General features: G+C 42.5%; 1 protein-coding gene across 1 annotated transcript in view; it reads left to right on the top strand.

Annotated features, from left to right (window-relative positions):
- The first annotated feature begins 305 nt into the window (after positions 1-305).
- ARK2N (arkadia (RNF111) N-terminal like PKA signaling regulator 2N) overlaps positions 306-21,986 on the top strand; it is a 47,044-nt gene continuing 25,363 nt past the window's right edge. Inside the window, exons 1-2 of the mRNA XM_074166534.1 lie at positions 306-417; positions 16,904-17,720. Coding sequence (XP_074022635.1) covers positions 16,997-17,720 — 724 coding nt within the window. The 5' untranslated portion in view covers positions 306-417; positions 16,904-16,996. The remainder of the gene's footprint in view (positions 418-16,903; positions 17,721-21,986) is intronic.

The following is a 21,986-nucleotide window of genomic DNA, read 5'->3' as shown; positions in this document are numbered from 1 at the left end:
GGCCGGGTGCCTCCCCTCAGGCGACGGGGCCCGGCGGCGCCTCCCGCGGGTGTCGGGTTCTGTGTGCGTGTGTGTCGCGGGTGGGCAAGGTGTCGCGATATGCGTGCCGCGTGTGTCGGCCCGCCCGCCGCTCCCCTCAGCGCCGAGGAGCGGGAGGCGGCGCCGCCCTGCGCCGCTGGGTGGCGCTGTCGGGCGCGGCGGGCGCTCTGGGCGGCGCTCGGCTGCTCCGGTCGGCGGCGGCGGCGGGAGGAAGTGACGCCGCGCAGCGGAGCCCCGCGGCCTCCGGTGACATTTTCTCTGGCGTCGGGGGCTGTAGGCGGGAGGAGGGGGGGCGGCGGCGGCCACCGAGACCCAGCTCCTCCCGGCCGCCCATGCCCCAGCTGCTGCCCCCCAGGAGGGGCCCTGCGTGTCCTCCAGGTGAGCGGGGCCGGGGCTACGCCGCCGGTGGGGCCGGGCCGCCTCGCCGCAGCCGGGCGGGCGGCGGAACCGTCGCCGTTAGACCCGCTGTGGGCGGGCGAGGCGGGTATCGGGGTGCCGGCCTCATCTTCCTCCCCCCGCCATCCTTCCTCCGGGGCCGGTGGGAGCGGGCAGGCCCCCGCCGCCCCGGGTGGGCCTGGTGCTGCCGGGCATCCTCCGGTGGGTGGGGGGGGCGCGTCGGGCAAAGGTGGGTGAGCGCCTCGGTGAGGGGTGACCTCTATCCGGGTGCCCGGAGACCAGCCTGGCTGCCGCTTTATTATAATATTTTATTGTCCTAAGCTTGCCCGGGCCCGGCGGATGGAAGCCTTGCCCCGGCTCCTGGGAGCAACTTCTGGCGGCTTTGTGTCTCCCAGGACTTCTCTAATGTCCTGTGGGATGGTAGGAGCTGTGGGGAGAAGACCCCTTAGAAAACCGAGGCGTGTAACAGTGTAAAAGCTCTACTTTTATGCTTCTCTAATTTTTTTTTTTTTTTTTTTTTTTTTACTTTTTTCTTTACTTTAAGTGAAGTGGGAATATATATTGTGTGTGTGTGTGTGTGTTCAAGTTGTTCGTTGCTTATCTAGCCTGAGTTCCCCTTCAGCTCCTAACAACATCTAATGGGTTGCAGATGTGGTGGTGTGTGGCGCAGCCATCCGAGGAGAATATAAAGTTTAACTGTGCTACTTGTTCCTTTTAAAAAGGAAAAGAGGCAGCCTGAGCAGACTTGTAATGTTTTAACTATTTCCCCCTATTCCCATATTGTAACTTTCTTTGCACTGAGGTTACCAATTACTGAAAAGGGCACTTTTTGAACGACTTGGTAATTTTTTTTTTTTTAGGTTTACATTGTGTACTAGGTAGTAAGAGATTCCCCCTTTGTTAAGTAGCACCTAATTTTATTTATGTCTTGGTTTATTAGTGGTGGAACAAGGCTACTTGTATTAAAGTTTGTAGGTCCCTTTATGAATCCCTAACTGCAATAACTTAGCTAAGCAAGATCTTGGTTGTAACTAAGGTCACACTTTAAACCAGCATAAAGTACCTAACAGTATTTCGAAGCCTGAAAAGACTTGCATATAGCAATGCTACAACATATGTCAATCCTGTTTGGTATTGGGTTTTTTTCGCTGACAAGTAATTCTAGCTTTTTGAAATGAATGGGTAGTAAAACTTCAAACCCTTGAGCATCTCTTTAAGAATGTAAAATTTCTCTTAATTGCCCCCTCAATAGATTTTTTTTTTTTGGTTTCAGGTCTTCTCTGTTACTGGTCAAGCATAAGACCAAATAATAATTTCACTTGTAGGCAAGTTTATGAGTTTCTAGTTTTCCAGCTGAAATTTTAAGTACAAATAGTAATAGCTCTCTCCTTAGAACAGCAAACAAACATTACACGTGAAGTGTTTCTCTTAAAATGTCTTACGTTGCTTAAAAAACTTAATGTTTGACCTTGAGGTGGAAACGTGATGCTGCTCTTTTGAGGTGTTCATCTGGTGGTTCTCCTGTCCTAGTTAACACCTGTAATTGCTGTTTCTGTGACATAAGAGCTGGAAGTCAGGCAGTCACAACAGTACAGCTTCCCCTGTTGCCCTGGAGGAAGGAAACGTTGCCTCTGCGGAGCGAATAGGTTTGTAACAAGCTCTAGGGAGAACAGTAAGTTGCCTGTCATGTGCTTGCTAAACCCAGACATCCTCCCCTTGTGTACGTGTACGATACAAAAGCAGTGAGTTAAAGAATGGAGAACTAAGCTCTCCAACAGCAATTATTTTTAAGCATAATTTTCTGAGTCTTTCTTGTAGCTAGTGATCTAGAGCAGTCTGGTGCTGGCAAAAGAAGCTCCAAAGGGGGTGGTTTTGTGGCTACTAAAAGATAATAAAATACTGCTCTCTGTGGTTCTGGTACACCAGTAACACTGGTGTTTTGTCTAGGGGATTAGGAGGAAGGACAGTGGGAGTGATGGGAGGTAGTACGTGAGTTTGGGCAGCTGGTATTTATGCTCAAGTATGAGGATAACAGTTCTGACTCATTTTTAAACACTTGAATTTTTAATTATAATGTGTCGACTATTTCTGTTTGCTCTTCAGCCTAATTGCTAGTTGGCATCGTGAAGAGGTGCGATGAGAAATTCTTGAGAAATCAGGAAGAGGAGAGAACTGTGGTCTTACACGTCCAAGCGTGTGGTGTGTGTGTTGCAGTACATCCTAGCCATCTACGCTGGCGCTCCGATAAGCACACGAAAGGCTGCCTGCTTGGTAGAAATTAAAGTGCAGAAACAAGTTGGGAAAGGAGTGGGTAGATTAAACGGGGTGCTGGCGGCTGGAGGGGAAAAGGGAAGGAACCTGAATCCAACCACAAGGCAGTTGAGAGTGGTTGGTGCGGAGCGGTCATGACACACACAAGCCAAGGACTGCTCTAGCTGATAAAAGAGAGGTAGGAAGGATGCCTGTGTGCCTCTGACAAACGGGCAGATCGCGCTGGCAGCTGGCAGTGTGGAGGAGGTGGGGATTAATGAGGTGAGATAAGATTGGATGAACAAAGAGTAAATATAGAGATTCATGAGGGGCTTTGAACCCTAAGCATTAGGGACATAAGTTGGTGTAATTTGATAGGAGCAATGAGAAATAATTGCCTTGGTTGTCCTGACCCACCCCCACGCTCGTCTCCTTGCTGTGTATTTATCTTTAAAATGCAGCCTTTTTGCCTTGCATTGATTTTGTCCACTTTCTTCGCTATCTCTTGTATATTACCACATGAGCTCCCTGCTTTGCCAAGAATGTAGGCGCCATCTATGACCCACCTGTATATCAACATCTCACTTAAACATCTGCTAATGAGGCAGGAGTCTCTATGTACGACGCTGTGAGAGCGGCTGCAGTCTGACCATCCACAGCTATCCGATTGTCCTCTGACCGAAGGGTCACCACGAGGCGCATGAAAGCTTTGGAAACTTTGCAAATGAGTAAATTGTTTTGAGCAATCTGTATCTCATTTTCTGTAACATCTCAAAGTTAGTATGTTGATGGCATTTTTTGGCAGAATCGGGTCTATGGTCAATCTCAGCTTCTGTGTTTTATTCTGCAGTTAACTAAATGACTTACAAAACTGTAAACATTGACAGAAAGCGAGCAACAGATTTAATAACACATTTACGAGATCGGAGTGAAAGATTTAAATACCGTAGTTTCACGCGTATAACTCGCGCTTTGGAACAAGCACTCTGAAAAAGAAGTACCAGAACTTGAAAATCTTTGCTGGCTTGAGCATTATTGGTAGCGATGGGGAACCGAAAGTGAAGCAGCAGTGGGAGAGAGGAACCGGTGTAGGGCTGGGAAAGGGCTCTGGGATGAAGTTGTGTGGTGCTGTGCAGTTACAGCTCCGAGACTACCTGAGGCTTAAGTGGCAAGGAAACCAATTTTCTCTGTTTTCCAGTGAATCGAAGTTCAGCAGAGAACCAACGCTCTTGCCTTTTGACTTCAGCACGGTAACTCAGGAGCAGCTGAGGTGTCATACAGCGGGGTCTCTGGCAGCAGTTATTATTGAGGAAACTTAGTATTGATTTGCTGGTGATCTGTGTTGTCTTTCTGTCGCATCTTTGTCCCAGGTTTTTAATACGTAACGCAGCTCTGAGTCTGCGACTCGAGCTCTAGAGTGCAACGTCTGCAAATGTGCGATTCTCAGCAGAAAGAAAACCGGATGAAAGAGACCCTAAATGAAAATATGCATGCAGTGTAAATATTATCCTCTGTGGCTGGTTTATCGTAACAGAGTGTATCTCTGAGCTAGACTGGAGTGACTGATAACCTTGTCGCTTACTGGGCGTTACTGCTAAGAATGGTTCAAATTTAAATTGGTGGTTGCCCGTTCCCGCTTGTTCGTGTTCCCTCTTCGCATGTCTGATCAGCATGAATGGAGCCTGCAGAGAGCAGCCATTTCTTCGCGGAGGTGACTTGTTTTCTGCCGTTTTGGGCACACATTGATTACTCATTCAGGACTGAAAACGAGATGCGGCTCAGGCGCTGAGGTGTTGCCGTTACACCGTTTGCAGATGTATTACTGAATGCACAGGGAGGTCAAGTAACGCGCCCGTGGTCGTGTGGTGAGTCAGCTTTAGACTGAGAACGATGCAACCTAACATTCTTTTTTATTTTAAAAGGTACTTAGGGTTTTATACCCATTGGACCATGTAGTTTGTCTCTTGAATGCTCAGGAATTGATAGAAGTAGCAGTATAGGGTACAGGTTTCAGCCGTATCGCGCCTTGTGATATTTGGTCTGCAAGAAGATAGTTTAAAAGCTGTTAGGACTCGGTTTGACAGCTTTTTAATCATAATCGGAACAGGTGGTCGCTTTTTAATTAAATGCAAGTATTTAAGACTCTTTCAAGCTAGTATTTTTGTTTCAATATATATGGATTGTGGATTTGACTTTATAGTGAGACTCCTGCAGAACAGAGCTCTTCTGCTTCCATGCTTCAGAATTTCCTAGAAATGAGCAGGCAGAGCCAGACCATGATTGGATAAGTGTTCTTTGTGCTGCGTTTCTGCTGTAATGTCTTGTTTCACGGTGCTTGGTCATTAGCCTTGCAAGACTTATTTTAGAGAAGGCAGATTTCACTTCCATTCATCCAAAATGGGTACAGACCAAGTGACTCACAGTAGCAGAGCTGGGAATAACTAAGAGACAGGCTTTATAATGCCGGTTGTCTGTGTGATGATGCAGTTATTACCATTTCAGTAATTTGTTTTTCGTTGGGAATAACATGTTTCTGTGATACGAGTTTGAGGATGGTGCTGTATGCTCCAGTCGTATTGTCAAACTTTCTGGAGCAAAACCAACTCAACTTAAAATGATAGCCAGGTAAGGTTAAGATAGAACTGTTCTCTTGTGCTGTGGCTTTCTCATCAGCTGGTAATCTCCTGACTCCTCAGATCACTTTCCCAGTTCTTGCTCTCTGGGAATGTCAGCTCTTGCTAGAGAGACAGTTCGAAGTAATCTGGCAAAAGGAAAAAAATTGGGGAAAAAGGTTGGTAAAGAGTAGGTCAGGAAGCTGCGTACAAATTCCATGTGCTTGTGGTTGGAAATACAATGGAAGATAAGCGGGGTTTAGAGGCTGTCTCCTAATGAAGTAAGTTGGATGAAATGCCAGTAGCCTGAGGCCTCGTTGTGTTTAATAAGATGTCATTTGGAAATGAAGTTGTCATTGTGGGAAAGAATGGGCTTGTGGGCACCGGTGCCCATGAGCTGAATTACTGATAAATACAATATCAGTAATAAAACTGATAAATTCAGTATCATCAATATTAGTACAATAGCTATGGTTCCTCCAGAGCTGGTAATACCTTTTGATCAGCGCTATGCAGAATCTGTGAGGAATTATAAAAATAAATTTAAAAAAAAACCCAAACAAAACAACAAAACATTTCTTTGAGCATTGTTTTTAAAAAGCCTTTAAGGTGGAGTTTTATTTTCCATGGTTCCAGTTGCTGATGTTAATAAGTCATCTTAAAAGTAATTCACAGGCTTTAGATCTGCTCACTGTAATAAAGAAAATCCAGAAGTTATTGAACACCATAAAACTAAGCTAGGAAAATTTAGTATCTTGCCAGAGTTAGCTAATTATTGAGGGCTTATGAAGTTACAGACCTCATCCCAATTTAAAGTTGGTTTGATAACAGATACTTGATTTCCCATTTTCGTTTTACGAGATCAGAATGGTTTTTTTGCTTCTTACCACCTGCAGTGGATTTCAGTGTTTGTCTTGTATGGAACTGATTAAGTTCAACAATAACAAGACTGTTGAATGAACAGAACGGGGTTGAACTAATACTCCAGACTTGATGCTCTTTTTTCTTCTATCTCCCATTTTGCTGAGGAAGCTGTATATATTGTTTATGTCTCCTGTGCCAGCTGAGCCGCTTTTTCCTAAATCAAGAACAATAATGCAACAAATCATTTTTTGTGTAACTAGTGCTTTTATTTAAGGCTAAGTAAGTTTTTGGGGGAGGTTTTGTGTGGTGGGTTTTTTTTCCTCCTATCGGTACTTGCGCTTGCATGGTACTGACGAAAACGACCTTTTAATTTTCTTTTTGCTCCCTTTCCAGCTGGTAACTTGGTGTCCTCTTACATGCTGTTATTTAGTTTCTGTAGTCAAATATATGCAAAGTCCTCTGCACGTTGTGGGAAAGAAATGTCTATTTCCTGGTCCTCCTGTTATCCTCTCGGAGTAGAGGTCAAATTTCTTCACCTTTGCCAACTGGGAGTAAATACTGTAGGAAGTATTTGATAGTAAAAGCTGTGTTAGAGCCACTATTCATAGCGTACGTCTAGCTGACTTTTGACCCAGTCGGTTCTGGTTTTTTAAATACCCAAAGTAGTTTTTGTTCATTTGGAGGACCAACCTGTGTTTACTTCATGCTATTTTTAGATCTGTTGTTTGTCAAAAGCTTATGCTATATTAACCCTTTCCTGCACTGGCCTTTTTCTTCACCAGGCTTTGTCCTCCTTCTGTAGCAGATCGTGCCACGGTCACTCTAATTCTGCCAGTGTCCACAGATGTTTGTCTGTGGCTGTGATGTCCTACAGGAATTTAACTTTCTGGTTGCTTAAGTTTCTTACGAAAGCTCAACTAAGAAGGAAAGTGTTAGGATTTGTAAAGATTTAGACTCAAAGATTAGCTGTCTTGAGTTTGCCCTGCTGTTGAGTATGGTTCAGGGGCCTGGGTGAGATTTCTTGGTGAGAAGGTAGTGAGTTGTTTCTGGTGAAATTATACCTGTTGCTTTCCGAGTCCCAATTAGGTTATGACAGACCAGTGTCATGAGTGTTTTCTTCTTTAGGAGCTCTTTGGACATGCGAAAACAACGGTATCAATTGTTAGCAACCTGGTGGACACTGCAGTCAATTGTCAGGTCTTATTACTGGTTAGAAAAGGGTCAAGGGTTTGGTGTCAAGAACAGCCCAACAGCGGTTGTTGTCTTACTGTTACTAAAATATTCACAATCTGAATGCAACGTGACTTTGCTTTTAGTGTATTGATACTATTTATTTTTCAGTAATATATCTCCTGCAAATTCATGTTGCAATGTTTAGATTTTATACTATCTTAATAATTAAAGCAACAAATGAATGATCTTATTGGCTTGTGGATGAGAAAATGACTGGAGGTCAGGGTTTGGCTTACAGTTCTTTTCCAGCCTTTCTGTAGAATTTGGGCATGTTGCTTGATGTTTCTTCTTCAGCTGGCCAGACCATAAAATGGGGATGTTACAGCCGTGTGGCAGGAAGGTACTGGCTGAAGGCAAAGAGACAGCACTGGTATTGAAGCTTTAAAATACCTGAGGGTTGGTTTTGTTTGTTTCCTGTGGCAAAGACAGGTAAAAAGAAATTTTTTACTGAGAGGGTGGTGAGACCCTGGCCCAGGTTGCCCAGAGAAGCTGTGGCTGCCCCATCCCTGGAGGGGTTCAAGGCCAGGTTGGAGGGGGCTTTGAGCAACCTGGTCTGGTGGGAGGTGTCCCTGCCCATGGCAGGGGGGTTGGAACTGGATGGTCTTTTAAGGTCCCTTCCAACTCTAACCATTCTATGATTCTAAAAAGGTCTGATCATGAAATACTTATAAACTGTTGAGTTACTTAATATCGCTTACGTCATCTTTGTTAAACAGCTGTCATAAATCCACGCCGCTTCTCGTTCAGTTCGAGCTTGTAGATAGCTGTAAGAGATGAGGAGATGCCGGCGAGTCCCTACACGAGCTACGGAAGTACCCGCAAGACATCGCGGGTGGCGGTAGCAGCATGGGTTAGGTAGGCAGCGCTGCTGGTGGAAAGGAACGTTACCCAGAACTTGACAAAAGCAGCCCTCTTATCTACCGAGAGCATCTGTCCTCCTGATGTCAAGGGTTGTGCAATTTTGGTGCGGGGGTTTTGCAAGATGGGGTGAATCGTCCAATGCTCTCCCTTGCTCCAAGGACTGTTCCTGCTGTCTGTTGTGCAAGATGCTCACCTTGCTCTCCTTCTGCATCCTGGCTCTGATCTCATTCGGCCAACTAGCCCTATGGTAAGATGCAGAGCTTTCCTCTGGGAAGCTGGATTACAGGAGGAGACTTGATGGGTACTGACTGGCCCAGCAGGTAGGCAGTTCTACCTCTTTGCAGTGGCAGTGGACTGCGGGATGGACTTAAGGGCTTCTGGAACTGCAGCCTGTGTCCCACAGCTCTCACTTCTGCTTCGAGATTTCCAAATAACAGCAGTTGCGAGGTACAGAGTGTTCATGTGTGCCTGCCCGTGCTGGACTGGCCTTGATTTTCGCTGGAGACAGCACAAGCCCTTCTGGAGTGAACGCTGCACTGCTGAGATGACTTCACTGCTTCAGAGTTACACTGAAGTTGTCCTGAGCTGCCAATTGGAGCCAGTAGCGGATAATGCAATGTATGATTACTTTAAGGATATTTCATGTAAATGTTCTTAATAGAAAGAAAATCCGTACTCTGAAGATCAGGATTGATTTGTTACTGTTATTCCCAAACAATTTAAAAATGTAGGTTTTCTGTGAACATTACTTCATTGAGCACGGTAGAACAATAAGCCAACACTTCCTCAGAAGAGAAGGTCTGTTTATATAGAATGGCATGAACCAGCAGAGACAGCACAGAATACGTTTCCTTTGAGAAATAAAAATGGATAGGTAAAGGAGGAAAACTTGTTAAACTCAAAGTCTTAGAAGAAGATGGTACATCCGTATGACGAGCCTCAGTAGCGTAATCTTCTCCAAGCTAGTATATGGAAGACAGAAATAAGGAATTAGGCATGGCTATCCCGGCATTGATTTCTGCTACTAGTTCTGTTGAAAGAATAATGAAAAATCTAGAGCGAGTCACTTAAATTTTTAGGAAGAGGTAGTAATAAAAATGTGCCCCCTCTAATTTTTAGAGCAGAGGGCATTGTAGGCTTTAAATTGCTGCACACTTTAGAAAAATGATTTCACTATGAGAACAAGATGAGATTTTTAGAAGGCTAAGTGCAGCCAACCCTGTGTGCCTTTATCTCTATGCTAATGAATTTTATTTTTACAAGGAGGACTATGATCTTTTTGGGTTTTTTTGTGGGTTTCCAGTGCAGCTGGTGAATATTTCTGGAAACCTGTGTGCGGGCTTGAGAACTAACCCAAAGCTGGTAGTTACCTTTCATTTAAAAGAGGCAGAATATATGCATTAAACATTATAGTGAAAAAGCCTGTATTTAAATGTAACGTCTTGCTTCTTATTTACGATGAAAAATGTCGCTTTTCAGGGTTGCAAAGGATGCTCCGCAAACCTTTGTTTTAACACATACACTTGCCATTTTTATTCAGTCTTGGGTAATTTGTATATGCAGCCTGTTGAGCCCTCAGTGGGAGCGGCCTATTTTTACACCTTCATTTGTTTACGCAAAACCAGTTGAAACACAGCATTAGTTTTAATCTTTTCTTCTTTTGTTTCGCACCGCAGTTCTCTTACCAGGCTGCTATTCTTTCGGGTTGCTACCAGGCCTGATTTATGAATCATCTGATAAAGAGCCAGCTCCACTCCCAGAAATGTGCCTTAGGTAGAATTGTGTGCCAGTGAGTCAGCTCTAGGGCAGCATTTTCAAAGGAACACTATATAAATTACACGGTATCCGTGTGGGGGTGGCTTAGTGTTATAAAAAATCTGCTCTCGAGCATCGTGCGCACACATCCCCACAGAGCTGAGTCAACTTTCTTGAGTTAAATTGAGTGCTGGTCACGCTCCTGTTGTTTTAAGTGCATGGGTATGTGCGACACTTAAAATAAAAAAGAATAGACGGTATCTTGGGGAGGAGGTGAACAAGCCCAAAAGGCAGCGGTTGGGAAGCACAGAAATCATTGGTACTTCTGTGTTTGTCTGGATGCAGATAAGTTTTTTTTCTGATAGAGATCTAATTATTTGGATTGATTAGTTTTTAGTTACTTAAACATTTTGTTGTTGGGCATGCCTGTATGTGTTATTCGTGCAAGAATGTCACTGGTGAGTTCGCTGAATTAAGCACATTGGCTTTTAATGGAAAGGAAGGCGATTAGAGTAGAAAAAATAGCGTGACCGACACACAGATACACCTACAGAGCTTTTTGGTGAAGCTTCAGAAGTGGCCGGAGTCATTAGCACTTCTCATCTTCGGAGTCATGTGGCTCTTTTGGCAGAAAAGGACATTGGTCTTAGACAAAAGTTACTCCTGTGTTACAGAATCACAGAATCTTAGTGGTTGGAAGGGACCCTTGAGATCATCGAGTCCAACCACATTAAAAAAAAAAAAACAAAACACAAACAAACAAAAAAAACACAACACACAAAACCAAACAAACAACAACCCCCCCCCCCCCCAAAAAAAAAAAAAAAAAAGCAAAGCACCCACCAACTAAACCCCACACCCACAACCTCACACACAACACCCCACCACAAACCACAATCCCGGGCACTAGAGCATGCCCTGAAGAGCCATGTCTACACGTTTCTTAAATACCTCCAGGGATGGTGACTCCACCACCTCCCTGGGCAGGCTGTTCCAGTGCTTGACCACTCTCTCAGTAAAGTAATTCTCCCTAATATCTAATCTAAACCTCCCTTGCCGCAGCTTCATACCATTTCCTCTGGTCCTGTCGTTATTCCCTTGGGAGAAGAGGCCAACACCCACCTCTCTACAGTTTCGTTTCAGGTAGTTGTAGAGGGCAATGAGGTCTCCCCTCAGCCTCCTCTTCTCCAAACTAAACATGCCCAGTTCCCTCAGCCTCTCCTCATATGACTTGTTCTCCAGACCCCTCACCAGCTTGGTGGCTCTCCTCTGGACATGCTCCAGCAGCTCAATGTCCTTCCTGTAGTGAGGGGCCCAGAACTGAACACAGTACTCCAGGTGAGGCCTCACCAGTGCCCAGTACAGAGGCACCATCACTGCCCTGCTCCTGCTGGCCACGCTGTTCCTGATACAGGCCAGGATGCCGTTGGCCTTCTTGGCCACCTAGGCACACTGCTGGCTCATGTTCAGCCGGCTGTCCGCTAACACTCCCAGGTCCTTTTCTGCTGGGCAGCTTTCCAGCCACTCTTCCCCAAGCCTGTAGCGTTGCCTGGGGTTGTTGTGACCGAAATGCAGGACCCGGCACTTGGCCTTATTAAACCTCATCCCATTGGCCTTGGCCCATTGATCCAACCTGTCCAGGTCGCTCTGTAGAGCCTTCCGACCCTCAAGCAGATCAACACTCCCACCTAACTTGGTGTCATCCGCAAACACGAAGTGGACTTGTGCGTGGCGGTCAACTCTTGGGTACCCAGGTCGTGTGCTGCTTCTGTCCTTCCCCATCCCACCACCCTTAGACACATAGTCTGTCAAATGTTTGATTTGGAGTTCTTGATGGGCTTCTCTGAGTGTTCACATTTAAAAAATTTAGAAAAAGTCAACTTATACATAATTTTGTTAGCCTTGGTTGTATACTCTCTCACATCTCTGATTTATTGCATCTATGCTCAGTTACAGTGGGTAAATGTAATTCACTGGTGATGCAAATAATTGTTTATGTGTAAGTATGAGCCAGTATAGTCTTTAGTTCTGTATATATACAAAACCATATCCAGATTTAGATGAAAGTTCTGACTTCCATGATGCTGGAGCTGTGAGGTAGTACGTGCTGTGGAAGGTTGTCTGTAGTTAGCTGTGTATTCTAAACAAGTAACTCCTGTGCAGCGCTGCAGTTTAACTTTTAATTTATGTAGTCACAAAAGCTTAAAGAACATACTTGATGTTATTTTCTGCAAAAACATAGGTAAGGTTTCTCTTTTTTTTTTTTTTTTCAAATTACAGCTTGCAAATGAATGGCTATGGTGCGCGGAGGTAGCTTGTTCACACTGTTTTCTTTCAGTGCTGAAATGGCACTAAAAGACAATGTTCTGCTGTATAATTTTTTTCACTTAAATAATTGCTAGAACCGGCATAAGAAGGTGTTACCATTTTAAGGAGGGAAAAGTAGTGGTCTGTTGGACTCAGAATAGAAGGATATGGGTCAGTAATAAACTAAAGTGACTTCTAACAGCAAGCTGCTATGTAAAACACAGTACTTTTAAAGTAAGAATCTGTCATATCCAGACCTGCTGACAAAAAGAGTTGGTTTACTTTATATAAGCCAGGTATTCTTTATCGTGAATCAGTTCAATAACTCCTAAAATGATACCCTAACCTTAATTGTACGCTATCGTGGTGTTTATTAAGTATTTCTGGCTTTATCGTTTGTTTGGGTGAAACTCATTTCCTTCTGACATTTCAGGATATACAATTATAAAGAGCGTTTACTGAGAGCAAACTGAACAGAAATATTATGAAGGATTTATGAGTGGCCGGTTATTGATTGATAAAGGGCATGCATGCCATCTTCAATATAACTCTTTGTGCAGAAGCATATGTTACTTAATAGCATATATTCCATGATAGTTGTTCTTTAGGAAACTACTAACACATCTGTTTGAATTTGATTTAATTTTCTTTCTTTTTAATCATTTTTTATCTTCAAAAATCTTTTCTCAGAGCAAACAGTGCTGTGAAAGAAACACTGAGTACCCTCTCTTGTGTCTAGGGGGAACCTGTGAGTTTAAGGTGTGATGAGACCAAACAGCAGGTAGTTTTTCATCAGCTTTGTGTTTTTTTCCTAAAGGGATGTTTTGTTGCTAGCCCTCCTTTCCCTCCTTCCTGCCAGCTCTGGCTGAAAATTTCACTTATTTTCTGGTTTTGTTTCCTGTGTCTTAATAAAGTGGATCTATCCAAGAAAGGATGAGCCAGTTCTGCTGTGAAGAAGAGAGTCGGGCGTAAAACCCATCCCCATTAGTGGCAGCAGGCTGCTAGACTGGCTGGGCTGTCTCTGCTAATCGGACCTTCAAATCCTTCCGGATTTCTTCACTGAAGTGCACTTTTCATAGTGTGCAAATGATGTGCCTTTTCAAATGACCACATAATTTGAAAATGATTTCCCAGGTAAAGGTACAGTTAGATGTTTAATGGCTTCTGCATATTGTTGCGTTCAATGTGTGGCTGGAAAATAAAATAATTTCCGTTGGAAAAATCTAGCACAGAAGTTTTTACAGAACTGCCTTTTAAAATCATCAGTATCTGTGCATCAGAAAAAGGAGAATGACATTTCTGAGCAATGTCTAATTAAGTATCCATCTGTGTCTGTAAGCATCAGAGCTTATTTTTCAGCGCTATGTGGTTCTCATTTAATAAGTAAGAAACAGGTCTTTTTCTAGCATCACCTTGAGATTACCTTTTCTAGGACTGTAACTAGAAAAGTGAGTGGCAAGAAAGGAAGGGGAGTTTTTCACTATAGTCTCTTCCTCTATGATCTATTCATTTCTCAAGTAGAACTAAATTGGTGCATTTTTTTTCTTTGAGACAAGCCTTTCCTTGGCATAGATATTTTCCCCTGAACTGTCTGTATTCTTCCCTGCAGCAAAGTCTGTTTGAGTCACGACAGGCTTTTTTTTTTTTTTTCCACTGAGATAAATATCAAGTTCTTTTTTATATACGTACTAATACTTGAATTGTTGACTTTTTAAATAGCTAGTTCAAGAGACCTGGAGAGCACAGACCTCATCAGAGCAAATACTTTTTCCACACACACACAGAAACATGAATGATTGTCGACAAGATATACTTCTGTGAAGTTACCAGTCCCTGTGCTACCTTATTACTGAAAATATAATTCACTGATCCCTCTGCGAGGGATCAAACCAGCAGGGTTTGAGTAGTTAAAGTAAGATCCTGCTTAGTAATTAACAAAAATCTTCTTAAGTCATTGAATCAGACTGTTAGCAAGGTGGCAACATGTAGACGAAACATAATTTTTTACTGGCTGACGGGCCAGGGAGGTGGAAAGGCAAGTAGGGGTGTTTTTAGAGTCCCTTTGGGAGCTGTGAGGTAGATGATGTTCCCAAGTCGGGCGTTAGTGAAAAAAAGAGTCGCTGGTTCACTTTGGCTGCCCTTTAGCTCTGCGTCGAGCTCTGTTATTTGTGCTCCCCAGGCTAAAAGGATGAGTAGTGCAGAAGCTGTTCTGCAGTTATTAGCATGAATATTTAAATACATTTCTTTTGGCTAGGCTAATATTCTTCTGGTATGCGTTTGAGCAACCAAATTTTGTCCTTGCATATACATTTCAAAACTCTTAGAAAAGATATTTTTCTTTTCAAAGTTCATGGCCAGAGCAAAGCTGGGAATTGGACTAGCAGCTGCAATACATATCCCACCCTGTATAACTCTTGGCCAGTGATTTAATCATCAAAACTGTGTTTTACTTACATATACAATAGGAGACTTATTTGATAATGTAGATTTGCAGATGAAATATGTAGAAATACTGATTTTATTACAGTATAGGGATGTGTGTATGTCTCATCATGTGTATTCATCATTTGGATTTGTTGATGCTGTGCTGTGGCCTTAGAAATAAACTGGTCCCTATGCAATATTTATTGGCTACATTAAATTACCATCTCCGGAAATTCTTCTTTTAAGTTGCTTTCAAGAGAGTTTTACTCAGTGCAAGCATTGGCAAACATTTTTCTTTGTATATATGTTCCTATATTTTACAATATGTATTTTATTCCTTTTTTTTAAAGAAGTAAAATGCTGGTTTTACTTGTTTCTTTTTCCCTTTCATATTTAGCAGACCTAGGCTTGTCATCTCCATCTTTCTTGTGTTGCCTGATATTAACTATTCTTTCTTTCCTTAACTGGTGTTTCTCTCCCATAAATATTTTCATAATTCCCTTGCACCATCCAGCATTTCATTCATTAGCCCGAAGGAAGCATGAACTCTATTTTAGTGTTCTTTAAAAATTAAGTTTCAAAGTGGGTTAGGGCAGACAGGACAACATTGAGCTTTTCACAGCACCTTTTAGGAGCAGGGAAATAGCCTTATTTTGTGCCGCAGAGGGAGAGGGGGAAGCAGCATATAATTCACACATGGAATTACAGGCAGGAAACTGGAGAAGGATTGTCGAGGTACAGAAAAATCTCTCTGAACCATCCATGCTTTCTCTGGCTGCTCAAGTACTAATTGCCCTTGTCTGCAGAAATGCGTTTTTAAAAAAAGAGCTGATTAAATCTTAACACTGCTTTTCCTTACCTATACTTTTTTTGAAGTGCCATAAATTTATCGTTTACTATACTTCTGAACCCATAAATGATTTGTTCCGTGCCATTCATTTGGCAATTGAATGATCTTAATGTTGAATTCCAAGTGAAAATTTAGGTGAATAACAGAGGGTGAATAATGAAGATAATATGGTAAATACTGATCTCTAAAAGAAAATTTCCCTGCAGGTGCTTCGGGTACTTTTGGGTTGATAGCGCGCAAGTTATTAGTCTGATAAATCGCTTGGGTTTTTTGTGTTTGCACTGAAGTAGTGCCATTTATTAAATTATAACATGAAGTAAAACGTAGGATACTGGTTGTGGGTGGATACCGTTTCTTGCTTGCAGCCCATACTACGTGATGCTTTTTTCCTGGCAGATTTGAGAGAAACTAGGTCAGCCTGTAGGTTCTCACACAACCAGGACTTATATGGGAGACACTCAAGGAGCATTTGAATGGTATTAGATACTTCTAAGAAGTCTTTACGTGACTCACCAGCATGGTGGCTCTCCGCTGAGAGCAAATCTGTCTTACGCATAGCTCATGCTTCTAAAAACCTTGCCTGTAGATGTCGTGAACCTCGTGTCCTTGGCAATTCAGTAGCACTTCATGGCGCTTCTTGTAAATACATTGCTGTTACGTGAGATCTACTGGCAGAGCGGTTCCGCTGGAAAAAGGAGATGTCTGTAGTCATGCTCTGTACTGTTTCTGCTCAAAGTGGCTAGATTTCTCCTCTGTCATGTTGGTACTGTAAGTCTGCAAATTACCATAAAACCATTGTAGTTTTATAAGTTTGAGGTCCTGTTCGACTGAAAGCAGATTTCTCATAGATACAGAAGCTGAACTGTTTGCTGGTCTGACCAGGTAGATGACTACCAAGTCTGGGAATTTTCAGGCTGGCATGGTTCATAAGGGCTAAAATTCTCCGTTAAAATATGTTTCAAGTTCTAGGTAAAGAAGTTTAGCATATGCTGCTTATAATACATTGATTTAAATTTTATAAAGTAAGAGTTTAGAAATATTTTTATTATTTTCGGATCTGTTTTGATATTCTCCTGAGGTGAATCGCATTTAATGTGGTTTCAATACCATCTTCCATGGGTGTGTATAAGGAAGAATAGTTTGATGTAACAGGATGAGTTCACTAGGAAAAAAGTAAACAAAGAAAAGCAAGACCCTACTGAACCACACTGTCTGCAACGGAAAGCAATGAGTTGTTTAGGTAATACTGTGCAGAGCAGGATTGAGTGAGTTATTTGGGTAAAATTGTTCTTACTGTTCTGTTCTCGTGCAGGCTGCTGTCTTGCTGAAGTCCATATCTAGTCCACCCAGTCTCCCAGACTGCGTGCTCCATGCTTTGAGACCAGGAGGACCTCGGTGTTCTGAAATGAAGATGGAGGCGGTGGGAAAAGCAGAAGAACTTGTTGATTCAGAAGTTCCACCAAAGACTTCTGAAAAGCAAGAGACTGCTCCCGACGAAGATGGACCTATAGAACTCGAGACGCCAACTCCGAAGGACAACGTGGCCCCTGCAGCAGACTCTGCGGTGCTCTCTTCCATGCCTTGCTTACTGATGGAACTGAGGAGAGACTCCTCGGAGTCTCAGCTGGCATCTACAGAGAGCGACAAGCCAGCGGGCGGCCGAGTTTACGAGAGTGACTCTTCTAATCACTGCATGCTTTCCCCTTCTTCCAGCGGGCACTTGGCTGACTCAGACACGTTGTCTTCCACAGAAGAGAATGAGCCCTGTCAAGCTGAGGCTGCTGTAGAGGGAGACCCTTCTGCGGTGTCCGGGGCTGCGGTTGGGAGGAAATCCAGGCGATCCAGGTCCGAAAGTGAAACTTCCACAATGGCTGCCAAGAAAAACCGACAGTCTAGCGATAAGCAGAACGGCCGAGTTACCAAGGTAAAAGGTCACCGGAGCCAAAAGCACAAAGAAAGGATTCGGCTGTTGAGGCAGAAGCGGGAGGCGGCTGCTCGTAAGAAGTACAACCTGCTGCAGGACAGCAGTACCAGTGATAGTGACCTGACGTGTGACTCGAGCACGAGCTCATCCGATGATGACGAAGAGGTTTCAGGGAGCAGCAAGACAATCACTGCAGAGATACCAGGTAGAGGATGTTTTTTAAACTGAACTGTAAACGCGTCTGACATCGTTTCTCAGCTGTCATGCTAAATTTGATGAGTGACACTTGAGAAAAACCAGGAGAACTGCAGCTCTGTGTAAATTTGAAGACTGCAGTGTATTAACAAGACATGGGCAAATTTTAAAATCTGGTCTGAGGTTTCAGTGCACTTCTGCACACCAGCAAAGCGTAGAAATGGGCAATTGGAGGAAGGACTATCTTTGAATTCTGGAATTTTCAGATCTTTTCCTTTGTCAGCCTACATGAACTCCTAGCAGTGCTTTCAGATCCCGTTAGATGGTTATAATCTAATCAGTACATTCTTAAGATAAGTGGCCAGCTTTGCTTTAATACATTAAGACCACAGCTCGGCAGCTGTGTTAGAAATAAGGTCTCATACCTCTTGCCCGTGTTACAGAAAGACCCTCTTCACTATTGCACTTACGCTGTGCTTTCAGCTCTACGTTTCGGTGCATGACAAACCTACTTAGCCTTATTGTGAATTCTTGCAAATTGCAGCTGGTCACCTATTTTAGGACATAAATATGAGTTTGTTAACGCAGGCGCCCAAGCTATATCCACACCTAAATTTTTAAACATTTTAGACAAAGCTGTCACCCTTTTCCTGTGTTATAAGGATCTATAATTTCTATACTTCTAATTTTCTGACAAATCCGTGTTAAGATAGGAGGCAGCAAATTACAGGGGCCTTCTTATGATTTTCTTAGCAAAACAAAGAGGAATTCTTCAGGTTTGTCTGCTGAGTCTTTGCTATTTTATTAGCCCAAGTGCTGTGGACAGGATTTTGTGTGAATTATTCTAGCAGCGTATTATACCATAGAACCATCATCATATGGCAATCTTCATATGGCAATCAAAAATAAAATCACATAAAAATAAACTTTTTGGCTTGCCAATTTTTACTGGGTTACATGCCTTTTTGCCTCTTGTGCTGGAAGGTTTTTTTCTTTTTAGAGATAAATACCAGCTTATGCAGGGCAAGAACATTTAAAGGAAAACTGCAATAATTAGTCTTAAGTTGCTGAAATAATGTTTGCTAGATTAATTGTTTAAAATATTTGCAGCAGATTTTACAAATAACTGTGTTTTAACTGACTTGATTATGGTGAATGATTCTGTCACCATGAGACCTGGCGTTTTTCCCACATATTGCTAGCAAGTAGGTTGCACAAGGAAGTTAATATTTATTATTAGAAAGTCTCAGAAAGGCATAGTCCTCCTATAATTACTGTGTAGTAAACTTTTAATAGAGACCTAAAATTATTTTTACCAATTTAGTAGTTAGTTAGACTTCTAGCTTTCATAGTTTTGTGTCTTTATTTACTATATTTACACTTTGCTGGGGAATTAAAGCCTGATTTGAAGCCTGTTGAAGAAGACTATTTCATTGAGTTTTGGGACAGGTTCCTCCCCACTCTTAAAAAAACAAACAAACAAACAACAAACAGCCACACCATAAATCCCCCCAGGTTATATTCTTTTTTAAGTCATAAAAGTATACCTTGTGACCCAGAAAAGCACCACATGGTATTTTCAGATCTGCCTAGATTTCTGACTTCCATTGCAGAGACCTGAAACCACTCTGTGCTGCTTTTTCTGTGTCACCAGGCACTTCTGCATTTGAGCTCTCGGTCTTAACCGCAAGATGCTTTGCAGTGAAAAGGTCCCATTGCAGTGTACGAAATAATTTGATTATTTAGTGATGTTTACACCAAGGCCCGATTTTTACCTGCAATGCAAGATGTGGGAGTGCAAAAACCGTCCTGAGGAACAATGATGTTTATTCTTATTTCATAGCACGTATCATGTGCTCGATACTAAATTCCGTTTAAGACATTAAAACTTCTGGAATTAGGCGCAATGCATACCTGCCGCATTGTGGTTTTCCTTTAAATGGAAACGACTTTGGTTTGTGGGAAACAGTCACTAAGTACAAGAGAAATATATTGTCTTTAGAGATAAGGGCGAGGTTGGCGAAAAAATGCATCCTGTGCTACTTGTGGGTTAATGAAACGTTGTGGTCTGAACAGATGGGGTGAGCTGTGAGAGTCTGAGCAGGACTCCCAACTCTCCCTCGCAGTGGTAGGTTCACATGCCATCTGTGGTCCCTCTTCTTGGAACTGGCAAAGTGCTTAACTTAAATTTTTTCTCTCTCTCTTTTTTTTTTTTTTTTACTAGAAAGCCATTTTAGTGCACTTAGGGTTACACTGTGAATATCCTCAAAATTTAGGGATTGAACACGTAGTTAGAAAATAATACAGGGTATTAAAAAAAAAAAAAAAAGCATTAGTGGAAATTCAGGCCATGAGTGTCCTCTGCACCCAGTCAAAAGCTAAGAGAAAGCTTCAGGTTTAACTTGGTACTCAAACCTGAGTGTCGATAAACTAGAGTGCACCTGTCAGAAGGACATAAGCACGAAAAAACTTTTGCCTTCGCTTCTGAAAAAATCTGCACGCATCGATGCAGAAGAGTTTTACAGGTAGCCCGTGTTCCCCTTAGTCTGACTGTATCGGGACTCTTCAGCTGTAACCTTGGTTTGTGTAATGTCTAAACGTGGCTTATTATTGGGACTGATTTTCAAATACCTACGGGCTGAAAAATAGCTTTGCCAACAGAGATGCTCTAAAATTGTTAGTGACAGTTAATTTAAGGTGGCCGTTGTGTACAAAGGCTGTACATACTCGGCCTCTTAACCTCCTATTGATATAGGTAGCGTTCCAGAAGACAGTTCACTTGTATGTGGTCTGAAAATTAAAGGGCCACATTCGAGAACACAGTCGTCTTTCATGTTGTGTAACTAAACCTCTTCCATTTTAATAGGGCAGTTAACGTTTTTCCAAACCATCCACGTGACTGGTTCTGAAAAAAGCTTGGCTAAATTAGTAAGGTGAGGGGAGATGTTCACTGAAATACAAAATAATGCCATGAACGTGTGCGGTGTTACTAGCTTCGTTTTGTGTGCGCACCCAGTCGTGCGATAGAGAGCCAGTTCTGTCTGCTGAACGCAGAAGTAATGTGGGTTAAAATACTGGCAGGCTTGTTTTTCTCCTCAAGAGAGACTGAAGAGTAAAGAGTTGAGATCTGACTGCTGACGCTTCGGTACAAATATTTTTGAGCTCGGCAGGAGTGAAGCAGAGTAGGTGTTGTGTCATTCTGAATGCACTGCGTGGTGTTAATTTACACCTGAAAATACAGGTTCAGTCTAAGCTTCATTATGACATCAGGGAATGCCATGATTTTTGAATTATTGCAGATGAGGAGCAATTTCTTACCTTTTAATGATTGAGCCTCTCTGTTGGATGTAGGATTTTACTGTTTTTAAACGCCAGGTAGCACCCGTGGCAGAAGAGGATGGTCTTTGAGTCCTGAAATAGGTTCTGCGAGACCTGTTGCTGTTAAAAGTTTTTCCTTTAAAACAATTTCAAATTTGACCACGCAAATCATCTCTGAATGAAATTGGCATGAGAGCAAGTCTGAGAATCAGTGTTCATTTCTTTGCAAACACTTCCTTTGGGAGAAGGAAAGGGATTTTGAAAATTCAAATATAATATGGAAATACTGGCATTTCACCACCATTGTGCTTTCTACAACTCAGGAAAATATGAATTATGAATTGAAACAGGAGTGACTCATGTTTTAGGCTTCCAAAAAATCTGTTAAAAAGTTTGAGTATTGATGTTAAAAAAGGTGTTGCAGCTCACATTTTAAAAAAGAAAAGGGTTTTTAATACGTAGAAACCCAAAGAGAGGGGAACAACGTGTGTTGAGGGACTCTCAGCCAGGTTACTTCCTCCTCAGAATTGTGCTTAGACCTTGGATGAACCATCTTGTAAGGCATGGATTTGGTTGAAGTAACTCAGAATGAGAATTATAGGAGAACAGGGTAAAAAAAAAAAATCTGTTGAGTGATTTGCAGTAAGATAACCATTTGGAAATGTCGAGTAGCATAACGACACAGGGGAATCCACCATTGCTAATTACAATGAAGATGTAAATTCTTACATTGTCAGACTTCCTAAATGAAATTACTTTGGATTTGGTTGTTCTTTAGATAGTACTTAATAGATCCCATAAAGATCTAGAGACAGCATGGGGGCATTTCTTAGGTGCTGTTTTGCAGGAGGTATTGTCTTGAAAATAAGATAGGAGTCTTGGCTTCTGACCCCTTTGTAATTGCAAATCTCTTCACCTTTTAACTTAGTGTAACTTCAAAAACTATAGAGCTGTAAGT

The sequence above is a fragment of the Numenius arquata genome, chromosome Z, assembly GCF_964106895.1.
Source record: "Numenius arquata chromosome Z, bNumArq3.hap1.1, whole genome shotgun sequence".
NCBI lineage: Eukaryota > Metazoa > Chordata > Aves > Charadriiformes > Scolopacidae > Numenius > Numenius arquata.
Note: the sequence above shows the minus strand (reverse complement) of the source record. Positions and strands in the feature narration are given on the sequence as shown.